General features: G+C 38.9%; 1 protein-coding gene across 1 annotated transcript in view; it reads right to left on the reverse strand.

The window, feature by feature from the left end:
* lars2 (leucyl-tRNA synthetase 2, mitochondrial) overlaps window positions 1-16,034 on the reverse strand; it is a 65,837-nt gene extending 49,803 nt beyond the window's left edge. The window contains exons 1-3 of the mRNA XM_041793109.1: window positions 15,897-16,034; window positions 10,532-10,776; window positions 7,862-7,993 (exon numbers count right to left, since the gene is read on the reverse strand). Coding sequence (XP_041649043.1) covers window positions 7,862-7,993; window positions 10,532-10,765 — 366 coding nt within the window. The 5' untranslated portion in view covers window positions 10,766-10,776; window positions 15,897-16,034. The remainder of the gene's footprint in view (window positions 1-7,861; window positions 7,994-10,531; window positions 10,777-15,896) is intronic.
* Between the last annotated feature and the right edge of the window lie 8,790 nt (window positions 16,035-24,824).

Raw genomic sequence — 24,824 nt, forward strand, 5'->3', positions numbered from 1 at the left:
TGTGCTGCTGTATTGATGACACATTAGCTAGCATATACTAACGTTAGCTAGCGCGCTAGCAGGCTACTAACTTGCTACATAACCAATTTGGCTTTACTTGAGGGGGCAAAGTGTCCATTGTACTACACTCAATTCTTGGATGGTTTTGAGTGTGCCATGAGTACTGCATTTGAATGTACTTCTCCGTTTGAGCCCACTTTGCCCAGATGTGTGCTCAAAGTATTTAGTATTTAGTCCTGAGGTTTCCGAAATTGGGACACACTGCCAACTAAACTTAAAACAAAAAGTAAGGAAATTTGTGTTTGGTAAATTATTTCTTTGTTGTAACAATGCTTCTTGGCAATAAATTTTATACAGTTGGAAGGCCTGTTTTTTACCCTTTTAAATGATGCCACATTTGTAAGGATCATGCACTTGTGGGATGAGCAGCAGAGCTGAGTATGTGGGTTGTGCCCATGAAAAATGTGCTAAATCTTCTCTGCCAATGCCAAACAGCTAACCTGACACACCAGATGGATTTGTTCCACATATCTATCTGGGAAAGCTTCTATAGGAAACGTTTGAAAAAAGGCAGAGGCTTTGAAAATAATTCAGAAGGTGAATGGGTGAACGTCCTGTCTGTCACGTCTCTATGGGCCAATCAGAGCAACAAAACACGTGATGTAGCTGCTATCGAGCTGCACGTGCGCAGCTACTGAGGAATAATGCGACTTTTGTCGTTTCTGAAAAGAAAACAACTCATTGCTGTACTTTGTTGTTCTTTTAAGAAAAAAATGTTGTCAAGTTCTGATTAAACTGGCGCTTTAGCAGCATCCACGCTAGTCTCTTCCTCCATAACTACACCAGCTCTTGCTGCTGCTTGTTAATGTCACGACTCTGCTGCACCTGTAAGGACTGCCCTTCTTTGCTGATTGGTCCTGTCACTTTCTAACCGGGCCCAAATGGTTCAGATGGGAGCTTAACAAGATGGATTCGCCAGTGGAAAAACAAGAAAACAGGCGTATCAATCTGCTTTGCAAGGTTACCAAACAGCTGATTCTGCCATTGACTCTTGTTTGGTGTTTGGTGGATTGGATAATTGAAGTTTAAAGAAAAAAGACATCTTGACAATTTAACAATTTATTCATTTAACAAACAGGAGCCTCAATAGCTTGTGGAAGAACCATACACAGCCACAACAGCCTGGCACCTCCTCCTCATGCTGGTAACCAGCCTGGTCACACACTGCTGTGGGTTGGCATCCCATTCTTCAACCAGCATTTGTCGCAAGTCAGCCAACGTGGTTGTGTTGGTCACTCTGGCACGAACAGCACGCCCAAGCTGATCCCACTAGTGTTCAATGGGGTTAAGGTCAGGACTTCTGGCAGGCCATCCCATCCTCTCCACTCCCAAATTCTGGAGGTAGTCTGTGATAAACCCTGCTCTGTGGGGGCGAGTGTTGTCATCTTGGAGGATAGAGGTCTTACTGACAGGGTGAGAAAACAGTATTCTTTGCCTGGGACCAGCAAAAGTGACCAAAAAGAAACACTCTGGGCGGAGTTAGCGTCCGTGTTAGCATTTTATGTTAACATTAGGCTATAACGAAACATATTTTGCCTTAAATGTCTTTTTCTTGATTGAAATCTGCTGCCATTGCTAATAAAGCATTAACTAGCTAGCTGATGCTAAAAATAGCTAGCACTACCATACTACCAGTACAATACATGTATAGCAGAACTGGGGGAATCCCCTCTTTCTCTACACATGATTTAAAGAGCCATTAAGTTCCAGGTTCACCTAGCACAAGCTGGTCCTGCATCATACCATCACCTGGCCTGTGAAACTTTATTTAAATGATTTTCAGCAAAATGTAATAATGTATTACAGAACAGAAGGACTCAGAGTTTGAGTATTTCATTGCTTTGGTTTCTGATTTTAAAAAGTGCAATAAAAGCCAGACAAAAACAGCTTTAGCGCTTGACAGTCAGCAGAGTGAACCTTTTTAATTAACTAGTGAATAAGGTAGACTCTGTGCATTCAGTGGAACAACATTTATTTTCTGACAGATGCTAAGAGAACAAACATTCCTGAGCAGGAAGTTGTTTTCAGTCAGGTGAAACTGTTTCTGTCCAGGGAGGAAGCAGACAAAAGCAGATGGGTTTCTCTCTGCAGGTGAGAGACTTACACAAAGACTAGCATCAAATCCCAGAGGAAAGAAAAAGTTTTCATCAGGGTAAATACTGGGAAGGATTGTGTGAGGACAACGACGAACCAAAGAACTCAGCATGATCTCAGTAGACACAGCTTCATCAACAGCAGCAGCTTGCTGAACTTAAACAGAGTGAATATCGACTGCAATGTTCTGGTTTTGTACAGAATGGAGTATTGGTTTTTACCTTATCTTTGACAAAACAGAAAAAAGTGAGTGGAAAAAAGTTCAACTCTTAACAAAAGCTTTATATACCTTTATGACAAAGTGAGATTAAGTTTTACCGTCTTTTTAATGTGAGTTCAAACATTACAGCTAGAGATGAGCAATGTAATTGTGAAAAATAGGGTTGCTGCAGATAGTGGTGTCTAAAATAATTTAGCCAAATTACTGTAAAACTCGTTGTTTGATCATAAAGACAGGTCAAAGTTTGTCCAACAGGGGACTTATTTAGCCAATAAAAACTCTCTTGGATCAGCAGTCAGGGGTACAACAGGTAAACACCGGCTACTGCTACCTACTCATGCCACATTCTACAGGTATGCATATGACCATTGTTTGTTGTTAGGGCTGATTTCAGTTCTGAACTTTCACTTGTACTAATGTAAGCATGAAAACTGTACAGCAGGAACTTCATGGAATGGTTTTCCATGGCCGAGCAACTGCATGCAAGCCTCACATCACCAAGTCTAATGCCAAGCTTTGAATAGAGTGGTGTAACTGGACTGTGGTGCAGTGGATGTGTTCTGTGGAGTGATAAATCAAGCTTCTCTGTTTTGCAGTCAGATGGTCCAGTCTAGGTTTGGCAGATGCTGGGGGAATGTCACCTTCCTGACTGCAATGTGCCACCTGTCAAGTTTGGCTTTGAAGGGATAATGGTATGGGGCTGTTTTTCAGGGTTTGGGCTAGTACCCTTATCTCCAGTGAAGGCCAATCTTAATGCTTCATATGAAGCATATCGAGATATTATGGACAATGCCATGCTTCCGACTTTGTCGCAGCAGTTTGAGGAAGGCCTTTTTCTATTAACATGACTGTACCCCAGTGCACAAAGCAAGGACTATAAAGACATGGTTTGATAAGTTTGGTGAGGAAGAACTTGACTGGCCCACACAGAGCCCTGACCTCAGCCTCAATGAGCACCTTTGGGATGAACTGGATTGGAGGTTGCAAGCCAGGCCTTCTTGTCCAACATCAGTGCCTGACCTCATAAATGCCTTAGTGAATGAATGGGCGCAACTTCCCACAGAAACACGCTAAAATCTTGTGGGAAGCCTACCAAGAAGAGTGGAGTTTGTTACAGCTTCAAAAGGGAGGCTAACTCCATGTTAAAGTACATGCATTTGAATATAATGTAATTACAGTCCCTGTTAGTGTACTGGTCAGAAAGTCAAATATTTTATCCATGTAGTGCACCTTTCATTTCAGGAAGTAAAGCTTGTGTTTAAACAAGTGCTAATAGGGATCTTTATAGAGAAAGAGAATGCAGGTGTAGAACCTATGGTGTATTAAATGGAACAATTCTCTGCTAATAAACAGACTTAAATTTCACGTTTGTCTTCAAAGGTTACAAGGTCCTTAGTTACATTATAAATGCTTACCTTACAGCTCATTTAACATGACCAAAAACGTGCTTTTGAAGGTTTCACCCAATATCAAAGAATGTTTAACATGACATTATTTGGTTACTGTATCAGAAAAAAACACATATTCAACAAAATGTCAACTAAATAATAGAAAAATTGTGTGTAAAAGTCAAAATTCATATTATTTATTCTAAAGCATTATATGTGGTGTGCATGTAAATCCTACAGACATACAATCAGTTCAATTTACAGAAAAAAAAACACTGAATGTTTCATAATACCACTAAAGGTGCCTGCACATTAATGCTATTCTAAGCACATTTTATTTTAAATTAATCATTCGTTAAGAAAAGTGCAGCTTCACACTTTATTGCAGTTATTAACTGAGGCTCCAGTAGTGTTAACAGAGCAGCTATTAATAATATCTTTCATAATGGCCTACATGTGGAGGAATGTAAAGCAGCAGTAAACTCAATAGATTGGAGACACAGAGTTTAAGGTGATAAAAGAGAACATAAATCTGGTAGAAGTGTATGATGTTATGTAGCATGTAGAGAAAAGTCTGGCTCACTGTCTCCATACTATTGGTTCACTGGTAATACTTTAGCAAGAACTCCAAGAAATCTTCAAGCCACTGACACTAAACCAGTTAGTTTTCAATTAAAGCGTTCTAGCTCAAATAAATCTGTTTTTCAAAGTGCTTCTGAGGATGACACATCCTTTTTGATTCTGCAGGAGAAAAGTAAAAATAATTGACTGTATGTCTGAACAAAATGAGGAAACTTAAGCCCCAGAACAAAGACTTGTGGTGAGGGCAGATAACAAACTATAAAGGCGGAACAGGGAATAAATTAAAAACTTTCTTTTTGTTTATTCTAAAAGGTATGGCCACCTTCTGTGGGAAGTATAAATGCTGTTTTTCTTTGGCCCATGAACATCTGAGTCAAAATATCGGAACAAGAATGGCTCAATTCAATATTTAAAAACAAGAAATAAATCTTAAACTTGAAAAAAATCCACCAAGTATGAATGGTTTTTGTTTTTTCATAACATCTGCATATCCTAACAAAAATATGAATTAAATGTAAGTTTTAATGTTTTAATAAGAAGCTTAATTTTCTATTTAATGTTTAACTAAGACTATACAATCAATAACTTGTCTATACTTTAGGGAATTACCAGAGTAAATAACTAAAATTTCTTTAATCTTTCGAAGAGGAAGTGTAACAAGTATTGAAAGTTGTTAATCACTCATCAATTCTTTGTATTAATTCTATGAACTATGGTCCTGCTTGATTTCATAGTCCTGATGCCCGTTATCTTATGAACTCTGGAAATTATTCAAACAATATTCAGAAATTCAAGTCCGGATTTTCATTGATTTCACTCCTTCACTCACAGAGGTAGCCTGTTGGAGTCAAACACACTTTGACTACTTCAAAGGAGCCCTGTTACACTAGTTCTTATCTTAATACATACATATGTTACCACATTCATTGTCCTTACTACACCTCAGCAAAAGCATGAATGACAGGTATGTTTGTGTAATCCCAAGATTTTCCTGCTCCTCCAAACAGCTCATTTCAAGAGGTGGACATCAGGTCAGGCCAGCTTTTACACTACTACCTCCTTGACCTCCCAATGCTCTAAGACATGCTCAGCCGGCAGCTCTTCAAAGCTCGCTCCCTCTAGCCTGAAAAGTTCGCATTTTTACTTGCCTTTTCTTCCTCTCTACATCTGAAATGTTATGGAAAGTATCTCATAATTATTTTAGTGATCTGCAAACATGAAGGCATCAGAAAAGGTGGGAGGTTTTTATGTCCTTAGGCCACTCACAGCTAAACTTGTTTGTTTGTACTCAACACTTCAAGTATGACTCCTTTGTCAATCATGACATCAGGCTGTTACATATTTAAAATTTTACCATAAGGCTCAAAACCTGTGAGTAACTTAATAACAGCGAGTAATGCAACATCACATGTTTTCACTGTGTATTTCTGCAACAGTGCCACCTTCTTCACCTTGAGATATACTGTTACCATGATGGCATGGTATTGCATGTCCCCATCTGTATATTCACACTGTGTTTTAGTTTCATGGGATGGCAAGAGAGCACAAAATAGCAGGAGATACATACTAGGGCTGAACAATTTGTGGATTTGAGATTTTTTACCCCAATATTGCGATTGTGATTTAATTTGCAATTATTTTTTGGTTCCTCAGTTCATGTGTTGTTCAACAAACTCAGGCAATAAATAATTTTGTATTATATCCAGGACAATATTAGATAAATTAAACAGGGGGTAAACAGTTTTGAAAATCATATGGCAAATTTGATATCAGTTGCTCTATTGAAGCATATGATCTTTTTTGTTACTCTCATTCTATCAAGAAAAACACATATGAATAAGAAAAATTGAATTTTTGTAAAAGAAAAAAAAATTACAATAAAAAATTCACTTGAATGTTTGCACAATGTGTTGAGAATAAAATCTCTGCTGCAAAAAATGTATCAAATTGGTATTTTGTCAAATTTCAGGTCTGCGAATTGAATATTGCAGCATGTCATATTGCCATTTAATCTAATTTGTGATTAATTGCCCAGCCCTCATACATACACAGCACTGCACTCCCCTGGTGGCTCCATGGGTCCTGTTTTTGCCTCTATTATTGCATCCTAAGACAGGCAGAGCTTAACCTAGCTTTGACCCACAGACGGTGTTGAGACCATTTTGTGGCGTTTTTAGTAATTATTTGTTTTCTTAATTTTTGATTTTTTGACTATCTTAATGCTAAATACATACATTTTGGAGCATAAGTTAATTTTAAACAGAATTTTCAAGTATAAATATCAGAACTTGTAACAGATCAAGGATAAGCTCTGTACACTTTTCGTATGCACTTAGGGTGTTTGTGTCCCAAAAGGCCCCATTGAAATCCGTTTTATGATATTAGGCTTTCATTCTGGAGTCATTTCTTTCAATTTGCAATTTTTCCTGACAGTCACCAAATGTAATTTCCCACATTTTGCATTTGAATTTGCGTGCTGTTTTTTCTAGTTATTATTATAACAATTTGTTAAATCTTCAAATTAAAAACAGCATACAATCAAAGTTGTTGCTCATTATCAACATATCCAAGGCTGTGGCAATCCCTGTCAAGGACATTCTATTTGCATCTAGTAAACATTAAAAAAGATTTTTTTTTTTTTTTGCACTTAAACTGGCAATAGGTTAATTCCCCCAAAATTAATTAAGATTTGATATGTACAATCAGGTCCGAGCTTGGCTAAAAATTAATGCAAAAGAAGTTGGAAAAATTATTAATGTACATTTTTTTATTTCTTCGTATGTATGCTGCCATTTTTGGCCCCAAAGACCCTGAGTGTAACAAATAACCCTATGCTAAGCCCCACCCCTTTGGTGACTGTTGCTACGTCGGGCAAGCTTTCACACCCACCATGCTGAATACCTAGTTTTCCACTGTGTCAGTAGGAGGTATTCTGTGATGACAACAAACTGTAATAAAAAACATAAGCAGAGAACAAAGATAATGCTTGAGAGGTGAAGTCAGAGTTTTGTATTTGTGTCTTTCTCTTCTTTGGATTGACACAGATTTAACTGTTGAGCTATGTTTCTGTGTTGCTGTAACTACAGAACTATTTTTCAATGTCCATCTAAAGTCAGGTGGGTCAAGAGAGCGTGCCAATTGCTATAGGCTACTTAGGCATGTAGTAAAGAGAGTAAAGCAGAGAAACTCTGCTTAGTACAAGTGTCATCACTGCACCACCTACTCAATTCAAGTGAATGTTCTAGACTAATCCATGCCTGGTTCACACACCTGCTCAGCCTGGCTTGATGGGTACTTTTTATTTGAAAGCTTGCAGGAAAAACAGTTTTCTATTAGAATCCTGAGAAGCTCAATTGAAATGTTTTAAGTGAAAACAGCCTCTAAGTTGTGGCCTTCCTTTCCTGAGTAAAACAAAATAAGAGCTTTCTACGTTTATGTCAGGTGCATTAGTGTATCAGCCTCGCTTATTTCGGGGAAGATACGAGAAAATGGTAAAATGACATAAAAGTAGACAAACCTGGTGGCCTCTCATTCTCTGGAAGTGGCAAATGGTGTCACTGATGGTATAAACTCGCACGTGGCCCATATGCAGTCTGCCAGAAGGGTACGGAAACATGGAGAGGACATAAAACTTCTTCCTGTTGGAACCCTGAGGGAAACAATCATCAAAATAATAATGAACAGAGCTGTGAGACAGACTAATATGATGTGAAAATAACCATTACAAAGTTTAGCTTTGAAGATTAACAATGTGCTGGCTCTGGTCTCCATCATCAGTCTGGATTCATGCTGAGCTTCATCTGAAACACTCTGCATTGACCTGCTGATTCAGGACAGGAAGAATGGCTCTTCACTTTGTGAATGAGTCTCTGAAACAGGCTCTGATGACAGTGTCACAGTCTGAGCAGCCAAAGCTCTGATTATGGATGGTTTACAGTCACAATATGCTGTTACCACGGCAGCACAGTTAGCATCGGTGGTTACACTCCAGCTATACATGCATACAGGAAACCTGACTCATGAATTTTTCAGTAAATTAATTAAGAACAGGGCTGCCATGAATGTACTTTATCACTGTCAGCCTGTCCCAGACCATTAGGAGGTGTGATCGGTCTGAGCAGCACGTCTGAGATAAGCTGCAGCCGGGGACAGTTAGAGCAGCCGATCATATGGATGATACATCATGACCTGATTTAATCTGAATTAAAAAAGCTAAGGGGTTCCCAATACACATGTAAAAATGAAAATGTTACATTTGAGTGAAATTAAACAAAGGAAAAGGCTGATAACTTTGACTCATATTTAAAGGCAAATTGGTACCAAACATTGGTCAAAGGTTTCCTTTATGAGCCAATCCAGGTTTGGATATCCATGATTTTGCTTAACGAATCAGGTAATCTGGCATATTTTGGTTCCAGTTTTTCCAGGACAAAAAGAGAAAGGATGAGCCTCAACCAGAACAAGAATTGGAAAAAATTACAAAATGCAGTCTGCCAGTGCTCCAAATGGGGACTCCTATTCTACATTCTTTGTCCACAAGGGGCGCCAGAATCAACACAAAAACAAAAATCCTGACGGTTCCTTTTAATAAAATAATTTCTGTCTGGTATTAACTGCTTTTCAGTGACATTTTAAAAGGTGACATAAACCTTTATTCTTTTCTTTTTTGTTCAGGAGCATAATACACTATATGGACAAAAGTATTAAGCCACCTGATTATTATAGCAACAGGGACTGTTAAGACGTATCCAAATACATGCACTTTTAAATGGAGATGGCCCCCCTTTTGAAGCTATAACAGCCTCCAGTCTTCTTGAAAAGCTTTCCACAAGATTTTTGAGTGTTTCAGTGGGAATCTCTGCCCATTTATTTATCAGGTCAGGCACTGATGTTGGCCAATAAGGCCTGTCTCACAATTTCTGTCCCAGTTCATCCCAAAGGTCCTTAATGGAGTTGAGGCTCTGTGTGGGCCAGTCATGTTCTTCAACACCAAACTTATCAAACCATGTCTTTATAGTCCTTGCTTTGTGCACTGGAGCACAGTCATGTTGGAATAGAAAAGGTCCTTCCACAAACTGTTGCCATGAGGTTGGAAGCGTAGCATTGTCCAAAATGTCTGGATATGCTTGATATGAAGCATTAAGATTGGCCTTCACTAGAGATAAGGGGCTGAAAAAACAGCTCCCTATCATTATCCCTCCTCCAATAAACTTCACAGTCGGCACAGTGCAGCCTGGCAGGTAATGCTCTCTCTGAATCCACCAAACCGAGACTGGTCCATCTGACTGAGGACAGTTTTTGTGTTTACGTTAATGCCAGTGGAAGTTCATAACTCTTCACTTTTGGACTCAGCAGAGCATTGGTGACTTTTGGTTGCTGTTGTTTCTAAACACTTCCTAATATCTTTAACAGCTGACTGTGGAACATCCAGCAGGGATGAAATTTAATACTGGGATCCATCACAGTACGGCCCTTTAAGTCTCTGAGATCTTCAGAACAGCCCATGGCTAGGTGCTTGATTTTATACACCTGATTGAAACACCAGAATTCAGAAACTTATAGGTGTGGCCAAATACTTTTTTCCATATAGTGTAACAGAAAAATTTCTTAAGTACCCAGATCATTGTAAATGTGTGACCAATTTAGCACTTTTCTCATTACTCTAATTTGTTCAGAATATGTCTCTATGCTGGAATTAGAATAATCCAGGGTTTTTAGAACAAAGTTGTGTGAACATCAACAGAAAATTAATCTTCATTGTTGTTAGGATGATCATATATTTGGTATTTGAGCATCTTAATTAAAGTTATTATATTGTATTGTATTGTATTGTAAATGAGAGAATTTGCTGTTACATATCCTCGTTAACATTATTTCATATGGCCTGATCTTTGAGTCTAGTTGCATGATGAACAGTACACAGATTACTAGTTTAGTTATTTTTCCACTTGTTGTCTGCTTCTTCAACTGGATTGTTGACAGACCTGTGAGTGCTGCAATTTATGATCATAAACCTGGACAAGAAGTACAAACAAAACAGCCAATCTGGTGTTCTACTGCAGAATATCATTTATTCAATTTGAAACTTTCTTTTTTTTCTCTGTTTATTTCTCACATCTTATTGTTTAATTCTTGTTTTTTTTTTTAATTCATTGCCATGTAGAAATCAAGCTTCTCTAATCTTTACCTTCTCCTGTGAATCCTTCTTCCATTGTGCCATGATTCTTGGATGCCACCATTCCTCCACTCTGCATCTCGTCTCCATTTTGTAGTCTTTCTCCCACACTCCTGTCTCACTCAACAGTGTGCGGGAGCAGGGAGACAGGAGGCGGGCTGCTGGGCTCAGAAGTGCACCTCTCATTTTACTCAACCTGGCAAAACCCAGCGGACACAGGGCAAAGCTCCTCACAAAGGCCTGCATGGTTCTGTCACCTAAAACAAGGAGATACATAAAAATGAGCAGATTAAGAGGACACTTTATGCTGTGATTCATTATCATCTCAATCAGAGACAGATTTTTCATTCATGTCTCTAGTGTCTCTGAATAAAACTACACGTTTATAAAATAATTGCCTATGTAGTTTCTTTAGCTACTTTCTTGTGTATCTATGTTGCTAATGGTCACTGCATAGCACAAGTTCATCCCGTTCACAATATCCTCTCAGAAAAAGCTTTCTCACAGGTTATTAATGAGCCTTTCATACACGAAGGAGACTGAACTCTTTCTCTATCAACATTCAGCACAGATGAGTCTGTGGGACCGAGAAACACTCGAGTCCACTCGATGAAAACAGAGTGATTGACAGCTCTGCTCGACAGCTCTCCTCTTCACCACTGCTGTTTCACAGTCTGTGTTCTTTGCACCACGTCACTCACACACCAGCATGAAGTTGTTAAATAAGCGTTTTATTCAGCGTGATGTGATTACACTCTGATGTGAGAAAAACATTTCCTATAAAGCATTTCAGTGTTTGACGGTTTCTTATTTTCCTGCAGAAATTAAATCTAAGATCACGTAAATGATCGAGCGAGTAGAATATGTCTATCATGTCTTTACATTTTCTTTGGGAAGAACAACACAAGACAAAATGATAGGATGATGACATTAAGAAGATCTGTATAGAAATTAACCTTCCCTACAACTATGAATGTACAGTGCCTATAAAACGTATTCTCCCCCTTAGGTGTTTAACCCTCTGATTTGGTCAATATCATTTTGACCACAGAAATTGTGTAGCTTTCAGGTCATTGTCTTACTGAAAATAAATCTTCTCTCAAGCTGTAGCTCTCTTGAAGACTGAATAAGATTGTCCTTCAGGAATTTACTGTATTTTCCCACATTCATCTTAACTTCTACCTTTTACAAGCCTTCCAGGGCTGACTGCTGTGAATCCTCCCCACATTATGATGCTTCCACCATTGTGCTTTGTGGTTTGTTTGATGTGTTGTGCAGTGTTTGGTGCCTGCCAAACATAGTATTGTCTGATGGCCAAAAAGGGACATTTTGGTCTCATCAGACCAAATAACTTTCTTCCACTTGACCATGGAGTCTTCCATGCCTTTTGGCAAACTCTAGTCGAGATTTAACAAGAGTTAAATGTGACATCAAAATAGCCAATTATATTGACCATGACCGATTTATAAAATTAATTTCAAGCACTCTAGGTGCTTTTGGGAGGAGGAACTTTCTCCAAGAACTGGGAACTTTTTCAAGAACCATGGTCTAAATGCAGGACCTGGGTCATTGAGCAGTCCCGGCTTGGAGGGTGGCAGGTCCAACTGAACATTTGTAAATGGTTGAGATTTGCTTTCACTTATCCTATGTCCTCAGTGTATTCTAACGTAGGCCTGACCAGACAACACTAAAGTGTATAATATGCATGAGTCCATGGCAGTGATGTTCCTAGGTGAGTAATTTTTCATCCAATTAATGCAAATTATAACTGCATTTAGTCAATTAGTCAAAGTCAAGTTAATAACATCTATAAACCAATTTCACACTGTAAGGATGCAAAGATTCTCTTTGCAGGATAATGTCCACATTCCTGAATAGCTGAATATTGTCATTCAGTACTCTGGTTATATGAAAGTATAACCAGTCTCTGGACAACTTTATTCCCATTTCTAGATCACAATAGTGCTAAATAAAGCTGCTCCCATGAGCTGCTATACACCAGCTGACTAAAAAGCACTGTGGCAGCAAGGCGGTGGCCGTCAAGAACTACTAGTGGGGGGCAGCTGCTCTGTGGACCTGGATGATGAGTTATAATTCTGATGCCCACTACTAAGGGATCTGACTTTAACTGTTTAGCCGGCTAATCACATGAATCCTGAGGCCAGGGAGGGTGAAACTGAATCAAATTTAAAATTAGTGGTAAAGAATAAACAAGGATTTGATTAGATTATGATTGTAGATTACATAGATGCCATGTCTGCCCCGAGGCCCAGATCCTTTATTACAGTAAGTCTAAATATAAAAGGTTTAAATCATAACAATAATTAAAGTCACAAATATTTATCTTTATCTTACTGAAACCTGTATATTTTAGGATTCCTGGGTTGTATAATTTTTCCAGTTCAGAACTAAAGTTCCTGGTAAATCTGTTTGAAAAAACAGTTTGAAACACTTATTTGAGGCTACTTTAAGAAATGATCAATCATGCCTGTTTGGGCATGAGCATGATAGTTCGGCGAGACTTCACATTATGACTCACTGGAGGTCAGACAGACGATGAACTGTAAGAAAAAACAATTTGACCTAAATCTGCTTTCAAAACAACTCACACAAGTATATAAACACAGTTTCCAAGGCAACCAGAGATATCCTTACAGTCTCTGCCTTCTCCCTAAGCGAGGACAACTGCTGCCACCCTGACCTGTGGAGAGAATATTTCCACAGCGGTGACGCATCTGCATCAGAGATGGGGAGACCTTAAAAGCTGCTGAATGGAGGATGGAGGATTGTTTGCTCTGATGTCATCAGACTGACACAAAGATGTAAACGAGGTAAACAGAAACTATTTCTGTTTATGTAAACCTGTAAAAAAAAAAAAAAAAAAAAAAGCTGGGAGGGTTGATGCGCTGATTTATTTCAAGACACAGTACAGTTAATGTTTCATCAATCAAAAGGCCTGCCATGTTAGGGGGAGTTTTCAACAAAGTAGAACTTTTTCGAAGCCCGTGCTTTAAGAAATGAAAAATTGTGTCACACAAGAGCAGGACTCAAATCTCCACATCATTAATCTGAGCCTGAATCTTTAAATTACCCAGCTGACAGATCTTTAGGGAAAACTTCGAGTTTTTCCGACAAAAGTGAAAAAAATGCAAAACGTGCTGCTCTATTCTTCTGCCTTTCCCTCCACCCACCTGCTTGCAGGCCCATGCTTGTTCACTAAATTCTCTCATGTATAACCTAAGCATCACAGCAGCCAACGCTCCTCCCTCAGGCTGAGGCTGGGAGAGCCGAGCACTCAAGGTTGTGAGCGTCTGTGAAGGTGCAAGTGAGTGGGCAGAGGAGAGAGACAGAGAAAAGGTTTCTATGGTGACTGGACTCATCCACTCAGAAGTTTCCACTAAACAGTGACTGAAAAACTTCTACAAGCAGCGAGCAAAGGAGGTAACTTTTCATTAAAGGATCTGTGGGTAGGAGATATGTTTTAGGACTGCTGTAAGGCCTTTATACTATTTTAAACCAACATTTTGGCAGCTGGCATTAATGATGTGAATTGATTCCAATTTGGTTGTGCATTTGACTGTGATAATAATTTCATTACTGGGAGGCTATTAATGTGCTTCTTTTTGGTTTAAAATGCGTAAGAAGTCACAGCAGCTCTATAGAAGTTACAATTTTATCATGTAAAAGTACATGTAAAGTCAACAATGAATTTCTGCATGGTTATGAATGATATGAATACTATAGATGTGCTGTGCAAACAGCTTACTTACCAACATGGCAGAAATGACCAACAAAGAGACTACAAAATAGAACTTCAACAACTGGTAAGATGATTTTGAGGTTAAAAAAAAAAAAAATATATATATATATATATATATATATATATATATATATATATATATATATATATATATATATATAAACTGTAAAATTAATATATCTATGGTCCCAGTATTTCCAGTCTAAAGCCTTCCACTTCTTGCCCCTGATGAACTCCTTTGTTGTTTTGGGTCATTATCTTGCTGCATGATAATCAGTTTGGTTGCATCTTTCCTTAAATTGGCAGCCAAAATGTTTATGTAGACTTTAGAGTTCATGTTGCTGCTGCCATCATGTTTTACATCATCAATGAAGATTAATGAGCCTGTCCCAGTAGAAGCCATGTGAGCCCAAGCCATGACATTACCTCTACTGTGTTTCACAGATGAGCTCGTATGTTTGGGATCATGTGCAGATCCTTTCTTTCTACAAACTTTAGCTTTTCCATCACTTTGGTTTAGGGTGTATCTTGTCTCATCGGTCCATAAAACTTTGTCCCAGAATGTTTGAGATTCATCTCTGTACTTTCTGGCAAATTACAGCCTGGCCTTCCTGTTCCTCTTGCTAATGAGTGGTTTGCATCTTCTGGCGTAGCCTCTGTACTTTTGTTCATGAAGTCTTCTGTGAACAGTAGATGGTGATACCTTCACTCCTGCCCTCTGGAGGTTGTTGCTGATGTCACTGTCTTAGGGTCTTTCTTTACAGCTCTTAAAATGTTTCTGTCATCAACTGCTGATGTTTACCTAGGTTTACCTGTTCGACATCTATTACCTAGCATACCAGTGGTTTCTTTCTTCTTTAGGACATCCTAAATGGTTGTCCTGGCTATGACCAATGTTTATGCAATGGCTCTAACTGTTTTTCCCCCCGTCCCTCAGGCCTTTGCCTTCACACAGGCAAAATCCAAATGTGAACCTGAGGGTATACATTCAGTGCTATTTATTGTGTCAGTAACCAATGTAATAGGTCACACCTGGGCAACAAAGCACACCTGTAAGTAGCATGTTACAATACTTCTGCTCAGGTGAAAAATGGGGGGGTTCAAAGAAAGGTGCCATCTTAAATAAATGCTGAAATTTTGAGCTCCTCTCATGTTCATCTTTTGATGTCAAACCCCAAAATTTTCAGTCTGACACCTGATTTTCTATCAAGTGTGTGGGAATAACTCCTGATAAGATGGCTTTAAGTAGGCGAGGTTTCATTATTTGAGGATGAAACATTGAGGGGAAAAAAAGGGTAACGATAAACAATGCAAAACTCTAAAACGGGGCATCTCTGCACTACCTGGCACTTCTTTTGAAACCTTCACAGCAGCAATGTGTTAAACTCTAGGTGATTCATGCTAAAATGACTAACATCATTGATTACATCTATATGAACCCGCCCGTCGCTGTCCCTCTGTTACGGGCAGAAACACGTCTCTGCTCGTGTTAACATTATAATTTAAACGTTTAGTTTTATTTTCTTGTTTCCTGGTTGACAGCTCTGTCTGTCAGCTAGTGAGGGATGAAACACAGGAGCTATTTATGAGAAAATAATTCAGTTTGAAGGTACTTACTGTCTTATTTCGCTCTGCTTTATTTCCGCGTTATGGTTCTGGTGAACTACTTCCAGTAATCCATGTTACAAATATCGAACCCAGCTTTAAAATTCGCTGTAAATGACCTGATTCCCGGGATCACGACTTCACCATGGGCGCCGCCATCTTGGATTTCAATAACTTTATCAACACCACAGAGGATGACAAAAACGAACCCCGAGTGCTGTCCATGATTTCTTACAGTATATGAGGCTCTGATATGTCTATGTTGTACTTAAAGTTCTGTTATAATCTTCAGGGGAACCTCTATAACCCTTTTAAATGCTATATATCTATTTTTTTTAAATTGCATGTTATGGGGGACCATTTATTTCAATGTGGGCAAAATATTGTCTCCAATCAGAATTAATCGAAATAAAATAAATAAAATACATAAAAGAATAAATAAATAGATAAAATGAAGCAAGGAAAAAATAAAATACAATAAAACAAACAAAAAAAAAAACCCAAAATAAAATAAAATAAATAGAATAAAACAGGGTAAAATAAAATAAAATAAAATAAAATAAAATAAAATAAAACAAAACAAAACAAAACAAAACAAAACAAAACAAAACAGGATAAGATAAGACAAGATCAAATAGAATACAATAAATAAGTATAAAATAAATATAATTATCCATATCTGTGGTGCCTTTGCTCAGGAATAGATTGCACTTCCTGTAACTTAACTAAATAGAATATGATCATATGCTTAATTTTAGGCATATATGTTGCAAGGATTTATTATTTATTTAATATGCCAAAACCTGGGAACGGGTGGGGGGGCAGCCAAAGTCAAGCTTGGCATGTCTACACACTTGTGTTGCTCAGCAGGTCAGGTAATACGCCAGACTGCCAGTGGTTTTCGGGTCCTTGGGACATCCACAGTACAACCAGGGGCTTGTGGCAACACTTCTACTCACACTGATGGTGCCCTAGGCCATGCTTACTCACCACATCCACCCCTTACTCCACCCTAAATATGTGGGCTTTTTTTCAACTGATTATTCCCCAAGACCCTGGAGATACATGTGTAAGGACATCCAGAGCACCTCTGGGGGTTGTGACAATCCTCCTTCCCACCCAATGGTGTCCTCAGGCATCCTTACTTCAGCCACAGTTTTTAGCCCAAACATGCCTCAAAGTTCTGCACGGTACTGAACATCCTGAAAGGCTCAAAATTTCAAGATCTGCCCCTTTTTAGAGTACTATGAGAGGTATATGTTTATAATAAATAAGGATGAATGCTGCAAAAGAATTTTTTAGAAAACAGAATTTGTCTCAGTGGTTCAGGTTCGGCTAGATCAGAGTTAGGATTAGTGATGGTTAAACTATGTCAATGGCATAGGTCTGATTCAGTTGTCCAATAATAGCAAAACACATGAGTGGCTGTTTGTCAGGCTTTTGTTGTTGATTTAAGTGAGTGATGGCTCTGCTTGTTACCCTAGCAACTATTTTATCTCCTCCTTTTGTTATTACAGATCATTAAAAATCTAATTTAATTTTCAAAATGACTGCCCTCAGATGGCCTACAGAAAAATTACCCTCTACAACTGGAAGTACCTGGAAATGTCAATATGACTAAACAAATATCACTGTCAAATGTCTTTTTTAAAATAACAAGTTAAACTTTAAAAACACCAGGAGCATTTTATTTATGGTGATGGTAAATCAATTCTTAAGTAATGATTTTGAAATCGTTAATTAAGAAGGATAACTTGGGCTTCCAAATTTGTTCTTTAAAAGGATGAATTATTTCTTTATGGTGGGAAAAAAATGCCATCATAAGTTCTGGACTCACATGTTCTCAATAATGCTGCATTACAAGGAAACGTATGGGTCTCTGGGATGTTTTATGTAGGAATGTAATTATAAACTCATCTTCGAGTCAGAGTGGACCTAAATGCACAAATTGAAGAAAATCCCTTAAAGCGTTCTCAGGATATCACATTCACAAGAAAGGAATGAACATGAAGCCCTGTGATCTTGACCTCTGACCTCAAAAATACAATCAGTTTATCCTTAGTTAGAGTGACCTTTCTGAAATATAAGAAGAAATTCTTCAAAGCTTTCTTGGGCTCTCATTTGCAAGAACTGCCTGGATGAACATTCGTCTGTACGGACAGACAACCTGAAAACACAAAACCCAAGTCCTCTGCGGCACAGAGGCATAATAATTCCATGACACAAATTTAATGCCAGCAGCACTTTGAAGTATCGTCAGGAGGGGCTTCATTATACATGATTTCTGAGAGGATCGCTTTGTCTTTGATGCAAACTTCCAGAGTAAAGTGATTGCTGAGTGAAAGAGCACCTCCACTCATCCTCAGATGAGGAGGAGGAGGAGGCCGTGTCTCATCAGAGCCTCTTTTCTACGAGTTCTCCCTGCAGCTCTCACCTTTGATCTGACGTGCAGACAGAACAGTGAAGGAGGGAGGAAGTCAGAGACAGAAAGGAGGGAGGGGTATCATTAGCAGGAAATTGAGAGTTTCTCAGCCTGACGTCAGACAGCTAAACCTGGGGCTCTGCTCTGACCAACCGCCGTATATCAGAGTTAAAGAGGCGCCTGAGCTCAGGGCACAACAGGATGTGGCTACAGACCAGGAATGAGAGAGGGAAATGGGTTTTGTGACAACGAAATCACCATATACGATCTCTGTGCAGATATAGAGGGAGACTAATGAATGAATCTAGTACTCACTTCCTCTTAAATTATTTCATTAAGGACTGCAATATAAAAAAAAGTCATTCTGTTGAGAAACATTTTCCTGCAAAATTCTGTTTCAATATCTTTCTCCACAGCGTTTAAATGACTGACTCATTACAAGCACAGATATTCAAAAAAGAGAAATCAAAGTAAACCCACATTTTGAAAGGCATAATCCTAAAAAGATGGCTCACTTAAAGGTCATATTTCTGGTGAGCCTTTACTGAAGGGCTTTCATGTTTGGAGTCCAACAAATGTTTAAACTTTTACAGATCAGGAGCAGTGAAAGACAGTGAATGTGACTCATTCCCCTTGAAAATAACATGGACAGAAAGATTTAAAGTGTAATATTCTCTGCAAAAAGTGGATGCATAAAATAGATTGATTCACCTTGTGGATAAAAGCTGAATTAATTTCACTTAAAGCATATTCATCTCATTTTAGTCCTCTATGGTAGAGTTAAACAGCAGTGTTGTAAGTGTGTAATTTCAAAAGCAGACACATAAAATTTTTTTTTTTTTGTATGTTGAGTCAATAAAGGTGATTCTGACCAAGCCTAAAGTTACAGCCTTTGTAACGCTTCAAATGCGTTTGAAACAGACAGTACAGAAGATTTATTCAGGCTCCGTGTTCAAGGTTAGATCCAGGATTAATACATAAATGACTGTCTATCTTATTTTCATACCAAGTCCATAGTGAATGTCTGCAGTGTAAACTGATTGAAGAGGGATGTGTCTACTTTAGGGCAGACAAAGACAACAGGTGACAGAGGTCACATGACATATGTGGATAATATGAAAGCCAGTGTGCAGAAAAGAAAAATAGAGTATTCCTTTACACTTACACACATCAAAGATAATCATGGCAGTATTTACAAGATCATTGGACACAAAGGTGTCACCACCTACAAATATTTTTATGCAACAAAAAATAAAGATCAGTTTAAACACAAAGGCAGCAGCTCCCTGATCCCCCAAAGAACTTGATTTGCAAAAAGGCTGGACAGTCATTTATTTAATTGGAATTTGACTCTGTCCCCTCATGTTTGAAGAGCATTTTTCATTTTTTGGCCCTGTGCAGCACTCACCTTTAAGGCCAAAATCTCCATATACTATGAAAAGTGTTCAAAGCAATGTTCATTAACAGTGAAGATGAAACTTATGCTCAAAAATGAAATCACTTTTAATATTTGACCCTCATAGATCCTCTGTAATAAAAAAGACAGAGTTATAAACTATGAATCCATTTATGTCACAGCTGAGGATGTACACAGCGGGTGTCTTGCACTGAAAGAACACTCTGGGGGTACTTTACCACGTTTGATCCACTAAAGGGGGGGCACCTTTGTGTAGTGTTTGTTAGACATTAGGGCTCATCAGTGCTTAAGACATTGTAAAATGTTGTAACAACAGCATCAAAAGGTGCTCACAGAAAAGGCACATCTGTTTTCAAATTAGAGGGATATTTGACAACTGAAAATGAAATTGATCATCCTGGACACAAACTTAAGGTTCAATCCACATTAAAAGAAATCCCATTTAAAAAAACATAAGAAGGAGTGCTTCTTGGACTCAATAAAAAGTTTATTTGGAGTGCTCTTTGGAAAAGAGATTCATGGAGTTTTTGAATAAATAAGGCAAAACTCCAAGGCATTCTCTTCAAGCATTAAAATGCCTTTATTATCATGGCATGGTCATACTTCAACGCCTTTTGGCATCAAGCCTTCAGGAAGTTAAAAAATATATATATAATTTATTTTTTTCAACAAATCCCATTACAACTCTGGTTTCAAACCTCTTTTCCTTAGAGCCCCCCTACTCGTACCTATAGAAAAGCTAAGGCCCCCCAGGAACCCCCCTGGAAAATTTAGAAATTAGTTTTAATTATTTACATTAGCAAAATCCCACTAACACACACTTGGTCTTGACAAAATAGATTTATAAACTATCAGTGTGAGGAGTGAGGACACTCACTCCTGCTGCTGATTGAAGCAGGTGAGGCAATCATTCAACTCACCTGCAGAGTCAGGTGTGTGACTGATTAGCCAAACCCTTATACATGCATTACATGAGCATTCATTCAGTTGACTCTTGTCAACTGAAAAACTTTTAAAAATTCCTTTTCAGAGCTTTTTCCCAGCTTTAATAATTTATCAGTGCCTTAACATAACTTTATAAAGAAAGGAAAAGAGAGTGACAAGCACGATTAACAAGCCACTATTGTCTGCATATTTTTCATCAGATATCTGTAAACTCACCAACATTTTCTTTTATAATTTTCATCTTTTTAATTGTACTTTAGTTTTTTAAATCACGCCCCCAAAGGCACTCATAAATTCTTAGAATTAAGAAATGTGTGGACTAGTAAAATGTTTGGGTGTCACAAGTTAATCCAACACTACACCATACATCCATCTTCTGCACCGAAACAACGCCAGGGTCCACCAGTGGGCCCACTCTTTGGAAAGCACTGGTTTATACTGACGTGCATTTTAGCTAAAAAACAATAGGACATGCACATCAGTGAGGAACGAGTGCTGGATCCAAAAACTGGGCTTTGCTGGAAATATCACTTGTTCCAAATAAATGCTTGATGTGTGAGCTTCCTGGTGTCTCTGCTTTTTTCACTTTAAATAGCAGCCTTCTCCATCAGTGTGTCCAAGAAGAGCACCATGACACCCTGAAAACATATCTGTCTCTGGGAGACTTTATCATATGATTGTCTCAAAAATGGAGGTAAAAAAAAAACAACAAAATGACAAAAAAAGATGTCTTTATTAAATAATCCATCAAGATCGTTGAGTGTGATCAGATTTGATTGTCAAAATATGCAAACTGATTTTATTTGATTATTTCTAAATTCAGATTGTTCAGGCAGTCAGTGGACTGAAGAGACACATCAACACAACTGTCTTTGTTGCATGTCTTCCTTTTCCTCTATGTGTCTATCTCACATCCAGAGAAAAAGTGAAAGTACTGGAGCAAGATAGATACAATATGTGAGTAGAAGTGTCACCTTTTTCAATCTGAGCCCAGCCATTTCAACCCCTGTGGAAAGCACAAAGACAGGAATATCTCATTGTAAATAACCAACACATACTGCACACTTGTGCATGCACATGAATATGAGAGAACATCTCTGATTCAGCCTTTTTCCTAAGGAAAAAACAACCTCATGCTCTCTGTCCATCAGATTTGGTGAGGTTTCTTGGCTGATGCAGGTCGATATTATTCTGAAATAATGGTCTAACAGTGGACACATGAGGAAAACTGATGGGTATCATATAACAGCAGCAGATGGAGGCTCTGTGTCCTCAGGGAACGTCTGAGTGAGCTTTGCTGGAAATCTGTGGAGACACAAAACACTAAAATAAAACATGGAATCAGTTCTGTGAAAGTAACACCGTCTATCCTGTTGCCAGTCTCAGAGTCCAATTTCTTTAGATTTTACTTCAATCAGCAGAAATAAATAAAACTACATGGCATCTTTCCGCAGTTTTATGGCAAGTCTTTTAGTCGTTTATTTCTGGTTGCGTTCAAGTTTTTTGGACGGCTTCACTGGTTTTGAGTCTCAGGTCTAATCTGCTTTTGTTGATTTTCAAACAAATCTCTTTTGAAGGCACCCAATCATCCTCCTTTTCCTCCCACAATCCCACTATGACAAACAACCCGCCCGCTCTTTCCCCGTTTTCAGAACAACGATTGCATTTCACCAGCAGACAACCAGATGACAAACGACCACCCAGAGCAGCAAACAGGCGAGGGGAGTTCAAAGGGAGGGAGGGCTGGCTTGTCTTCACCTGTCCAAGGTGACTTTATTTTTGTGGACCAGTCTGTGATTCACAATCCACATGCGCCTCGATGAGAAGAAGGCCGGTGGTGCCATAAGAAAGCAATCGCACACCATCTCAGCTCTCGGAGTCGGCTGATGGGTCTCTGAGCGCCTCTGACAGAGGTTCAGAGGTTTTGATAAGTGTGATGTTATTTCCAGGGCCTATTTCACATTGAAAACCCTCATGTGTATTACACTCATCTCATCTCTGTGTAGGCAAGGACCTAAACATGGAGGAGATGAGGAGGTTCAAATCTGGAATAAGATCTTACAGAATCTGTTCAGTCGTGTCAGCCAGCATCAATCTCCCTCCTGATCTCTCCTCTTTTCTTCCATGTCTTCTGCATAACCCCTCACTCATTTTAGATCAAACAGACAGACGGAACAGCAGAATAGCTGTTCTACAAAAATGCACATTTAAATTATTTTTCTGACTGGCTCCCTGTCCACTTTGCCTGATTCCAGAGCAGCCTCGGCAATTAATGTTGTTAATTAGCGAACAACTCCTCAGTTCAGTAGATCCCTCTGTGGTTTCCTGAAAGCACTCAAACTGGCTGGTAGCAAGTCTCTGACCGCAATCTCATTAAAATATAAACATGCTGATTTTTAAATTCTTATCTTGTTTTGTCCTTGATTGAATCTTCATTTTTACGTGCATAATTGTCATTTCTGCTTGCAAAAAAGCAATTACAAGATGCTGGGTATTCCCTGAACCACTCACAATTAGCTTAGTAGAATTGACATTGTAATATTAAAATGAGGTTAAGAAGTTAGTTTTACAGGTTTCACGGTACCACACTTGAAGTCACTAAGCTCTTCCGAGCAACCCATTTTGGCTCACAAATGTTTGCAAATGGAGAATGCATAGGTGCTTGATTTTATACACCTGTGGCAATGGATCTGTTGTCAAATAAAGGATTTTGAAAAATCAAGGTTTGTGCAAAGACCTGCACACAAAATCAGACAAAGGAGGAAAATCCAGTTCTTCTTAAACTTTATGAAACTTTACAGTGCAGACAAAGTGATATTTTTAAACCATTTGCAGCCAACCAGTTAACCATCCATCCATCCATCCTGTACTCTGATGTATCTAACTATAATTGGAGAGCCGTCTGTCTGTCTGCCTGTCTCGATTTGCAAACCTCCCTGTTGCTCCAATGGTCATCATACCTCTCAGAGGACTTCTTGGGTGTACTGGGTCGAAACTGGAAGCATGACGACATCATGAAAATGTATACATTTTGTATAAAACTCCAAAATTGCATTTTTTTATGTTTCATGTTTGTCCCCCTCAGGTCCCCATCCACCAACATGGCTGACGTACAGTGAGCGTATTGCGTCACTTCCTTAGCACAGCTGCTCTTTTCGTCTGTTTCTCATTGCCAACCACCATTACACACCCGCAAACGGAGAAGCTGCTGTGTTTTCCTACATCATGATAGCACCAAAGTTAATATTTTTTACTCATTCTACTTCTCATCACAACTGTTTCATAGCTGTTGTACATTTACTCGTACATATACTTAACAACAAGCACTCTTGCGGTTTAGCAGCTTTTCTCTTATCCTCCCTGTCCTCTTCTACCAGAACCTTGCCTGGCTTAGCCTCAACTTCTGTGTCTGCCTCGGATGACTCCCTGTGCCAGATATTCAAATTTTCCCTGTCCTCCTTCACCCATAATGCTACGTCTATATAATGTAGTTTATTTGGAGCTGTGGAGGACATGGTAATGCTTTTGGAAACACGGCTTCACGTCACTCAATCCAAACCTTTATTCTCTGCTCTTGCTAGCCAGCCCCCTGTAGCCAGGTTTTGACCAGAGTCTTCCCACTCAGCGACACACCAGCTGAGAATAAAGCTGATGGATGGATCTACTTTCCCGCATCCTGTAGCTGCTTACAAACACATAAGACGTCTCCCACATTTAAGTACATTGGTCCATTGCGAGGGAAACCTTCCCTTTAACTGGTAGGAACCTCGAGCAGAACCATGCTCATGCTGACCGCCAACTGCCGAAGATGAAGTGTCTGAAGTTACCCGCCTTCCTAGCTTGCGTAGACTGCTCATATTTATATGAAATGAGACGGTCTTGTCTATAGAGGGTTTCCAGTTTAAGTCACCAGCATTCCCTGCCTTTACCCTTCCGTTTCCAAGCACCTCTGTCCCCAAGCAACCTCAACATCTGCACTTACATTTAGAGGTGTATCTCCTGGCTGCTTGAGTGTCAGCCATGTTGTTGTTGAGCTGTCAGTGGATACTGGGATGTGATGGGCCACAAAGGATGCACCAGATAGATCCTTCATTGAGGAAAAATGGATGCATCTTCTTTAAAAATGGATGCATCTGTTAGATGCATTTGAAGAGGC

Source organism: Cheilinus undulatus, linkage group 8 (genome assembly GCF_018320785.1).
Source record: "Cheilinus undulatus linkage group 8, ASM1832078v1, whole genome shotgun sequence".
Lineage (NCBI taxonomy): Eukaryota > Metazoa > Chordata > Actinopteri > Labriformes > Labridae > Cheilinus > Cheilinus undulatus.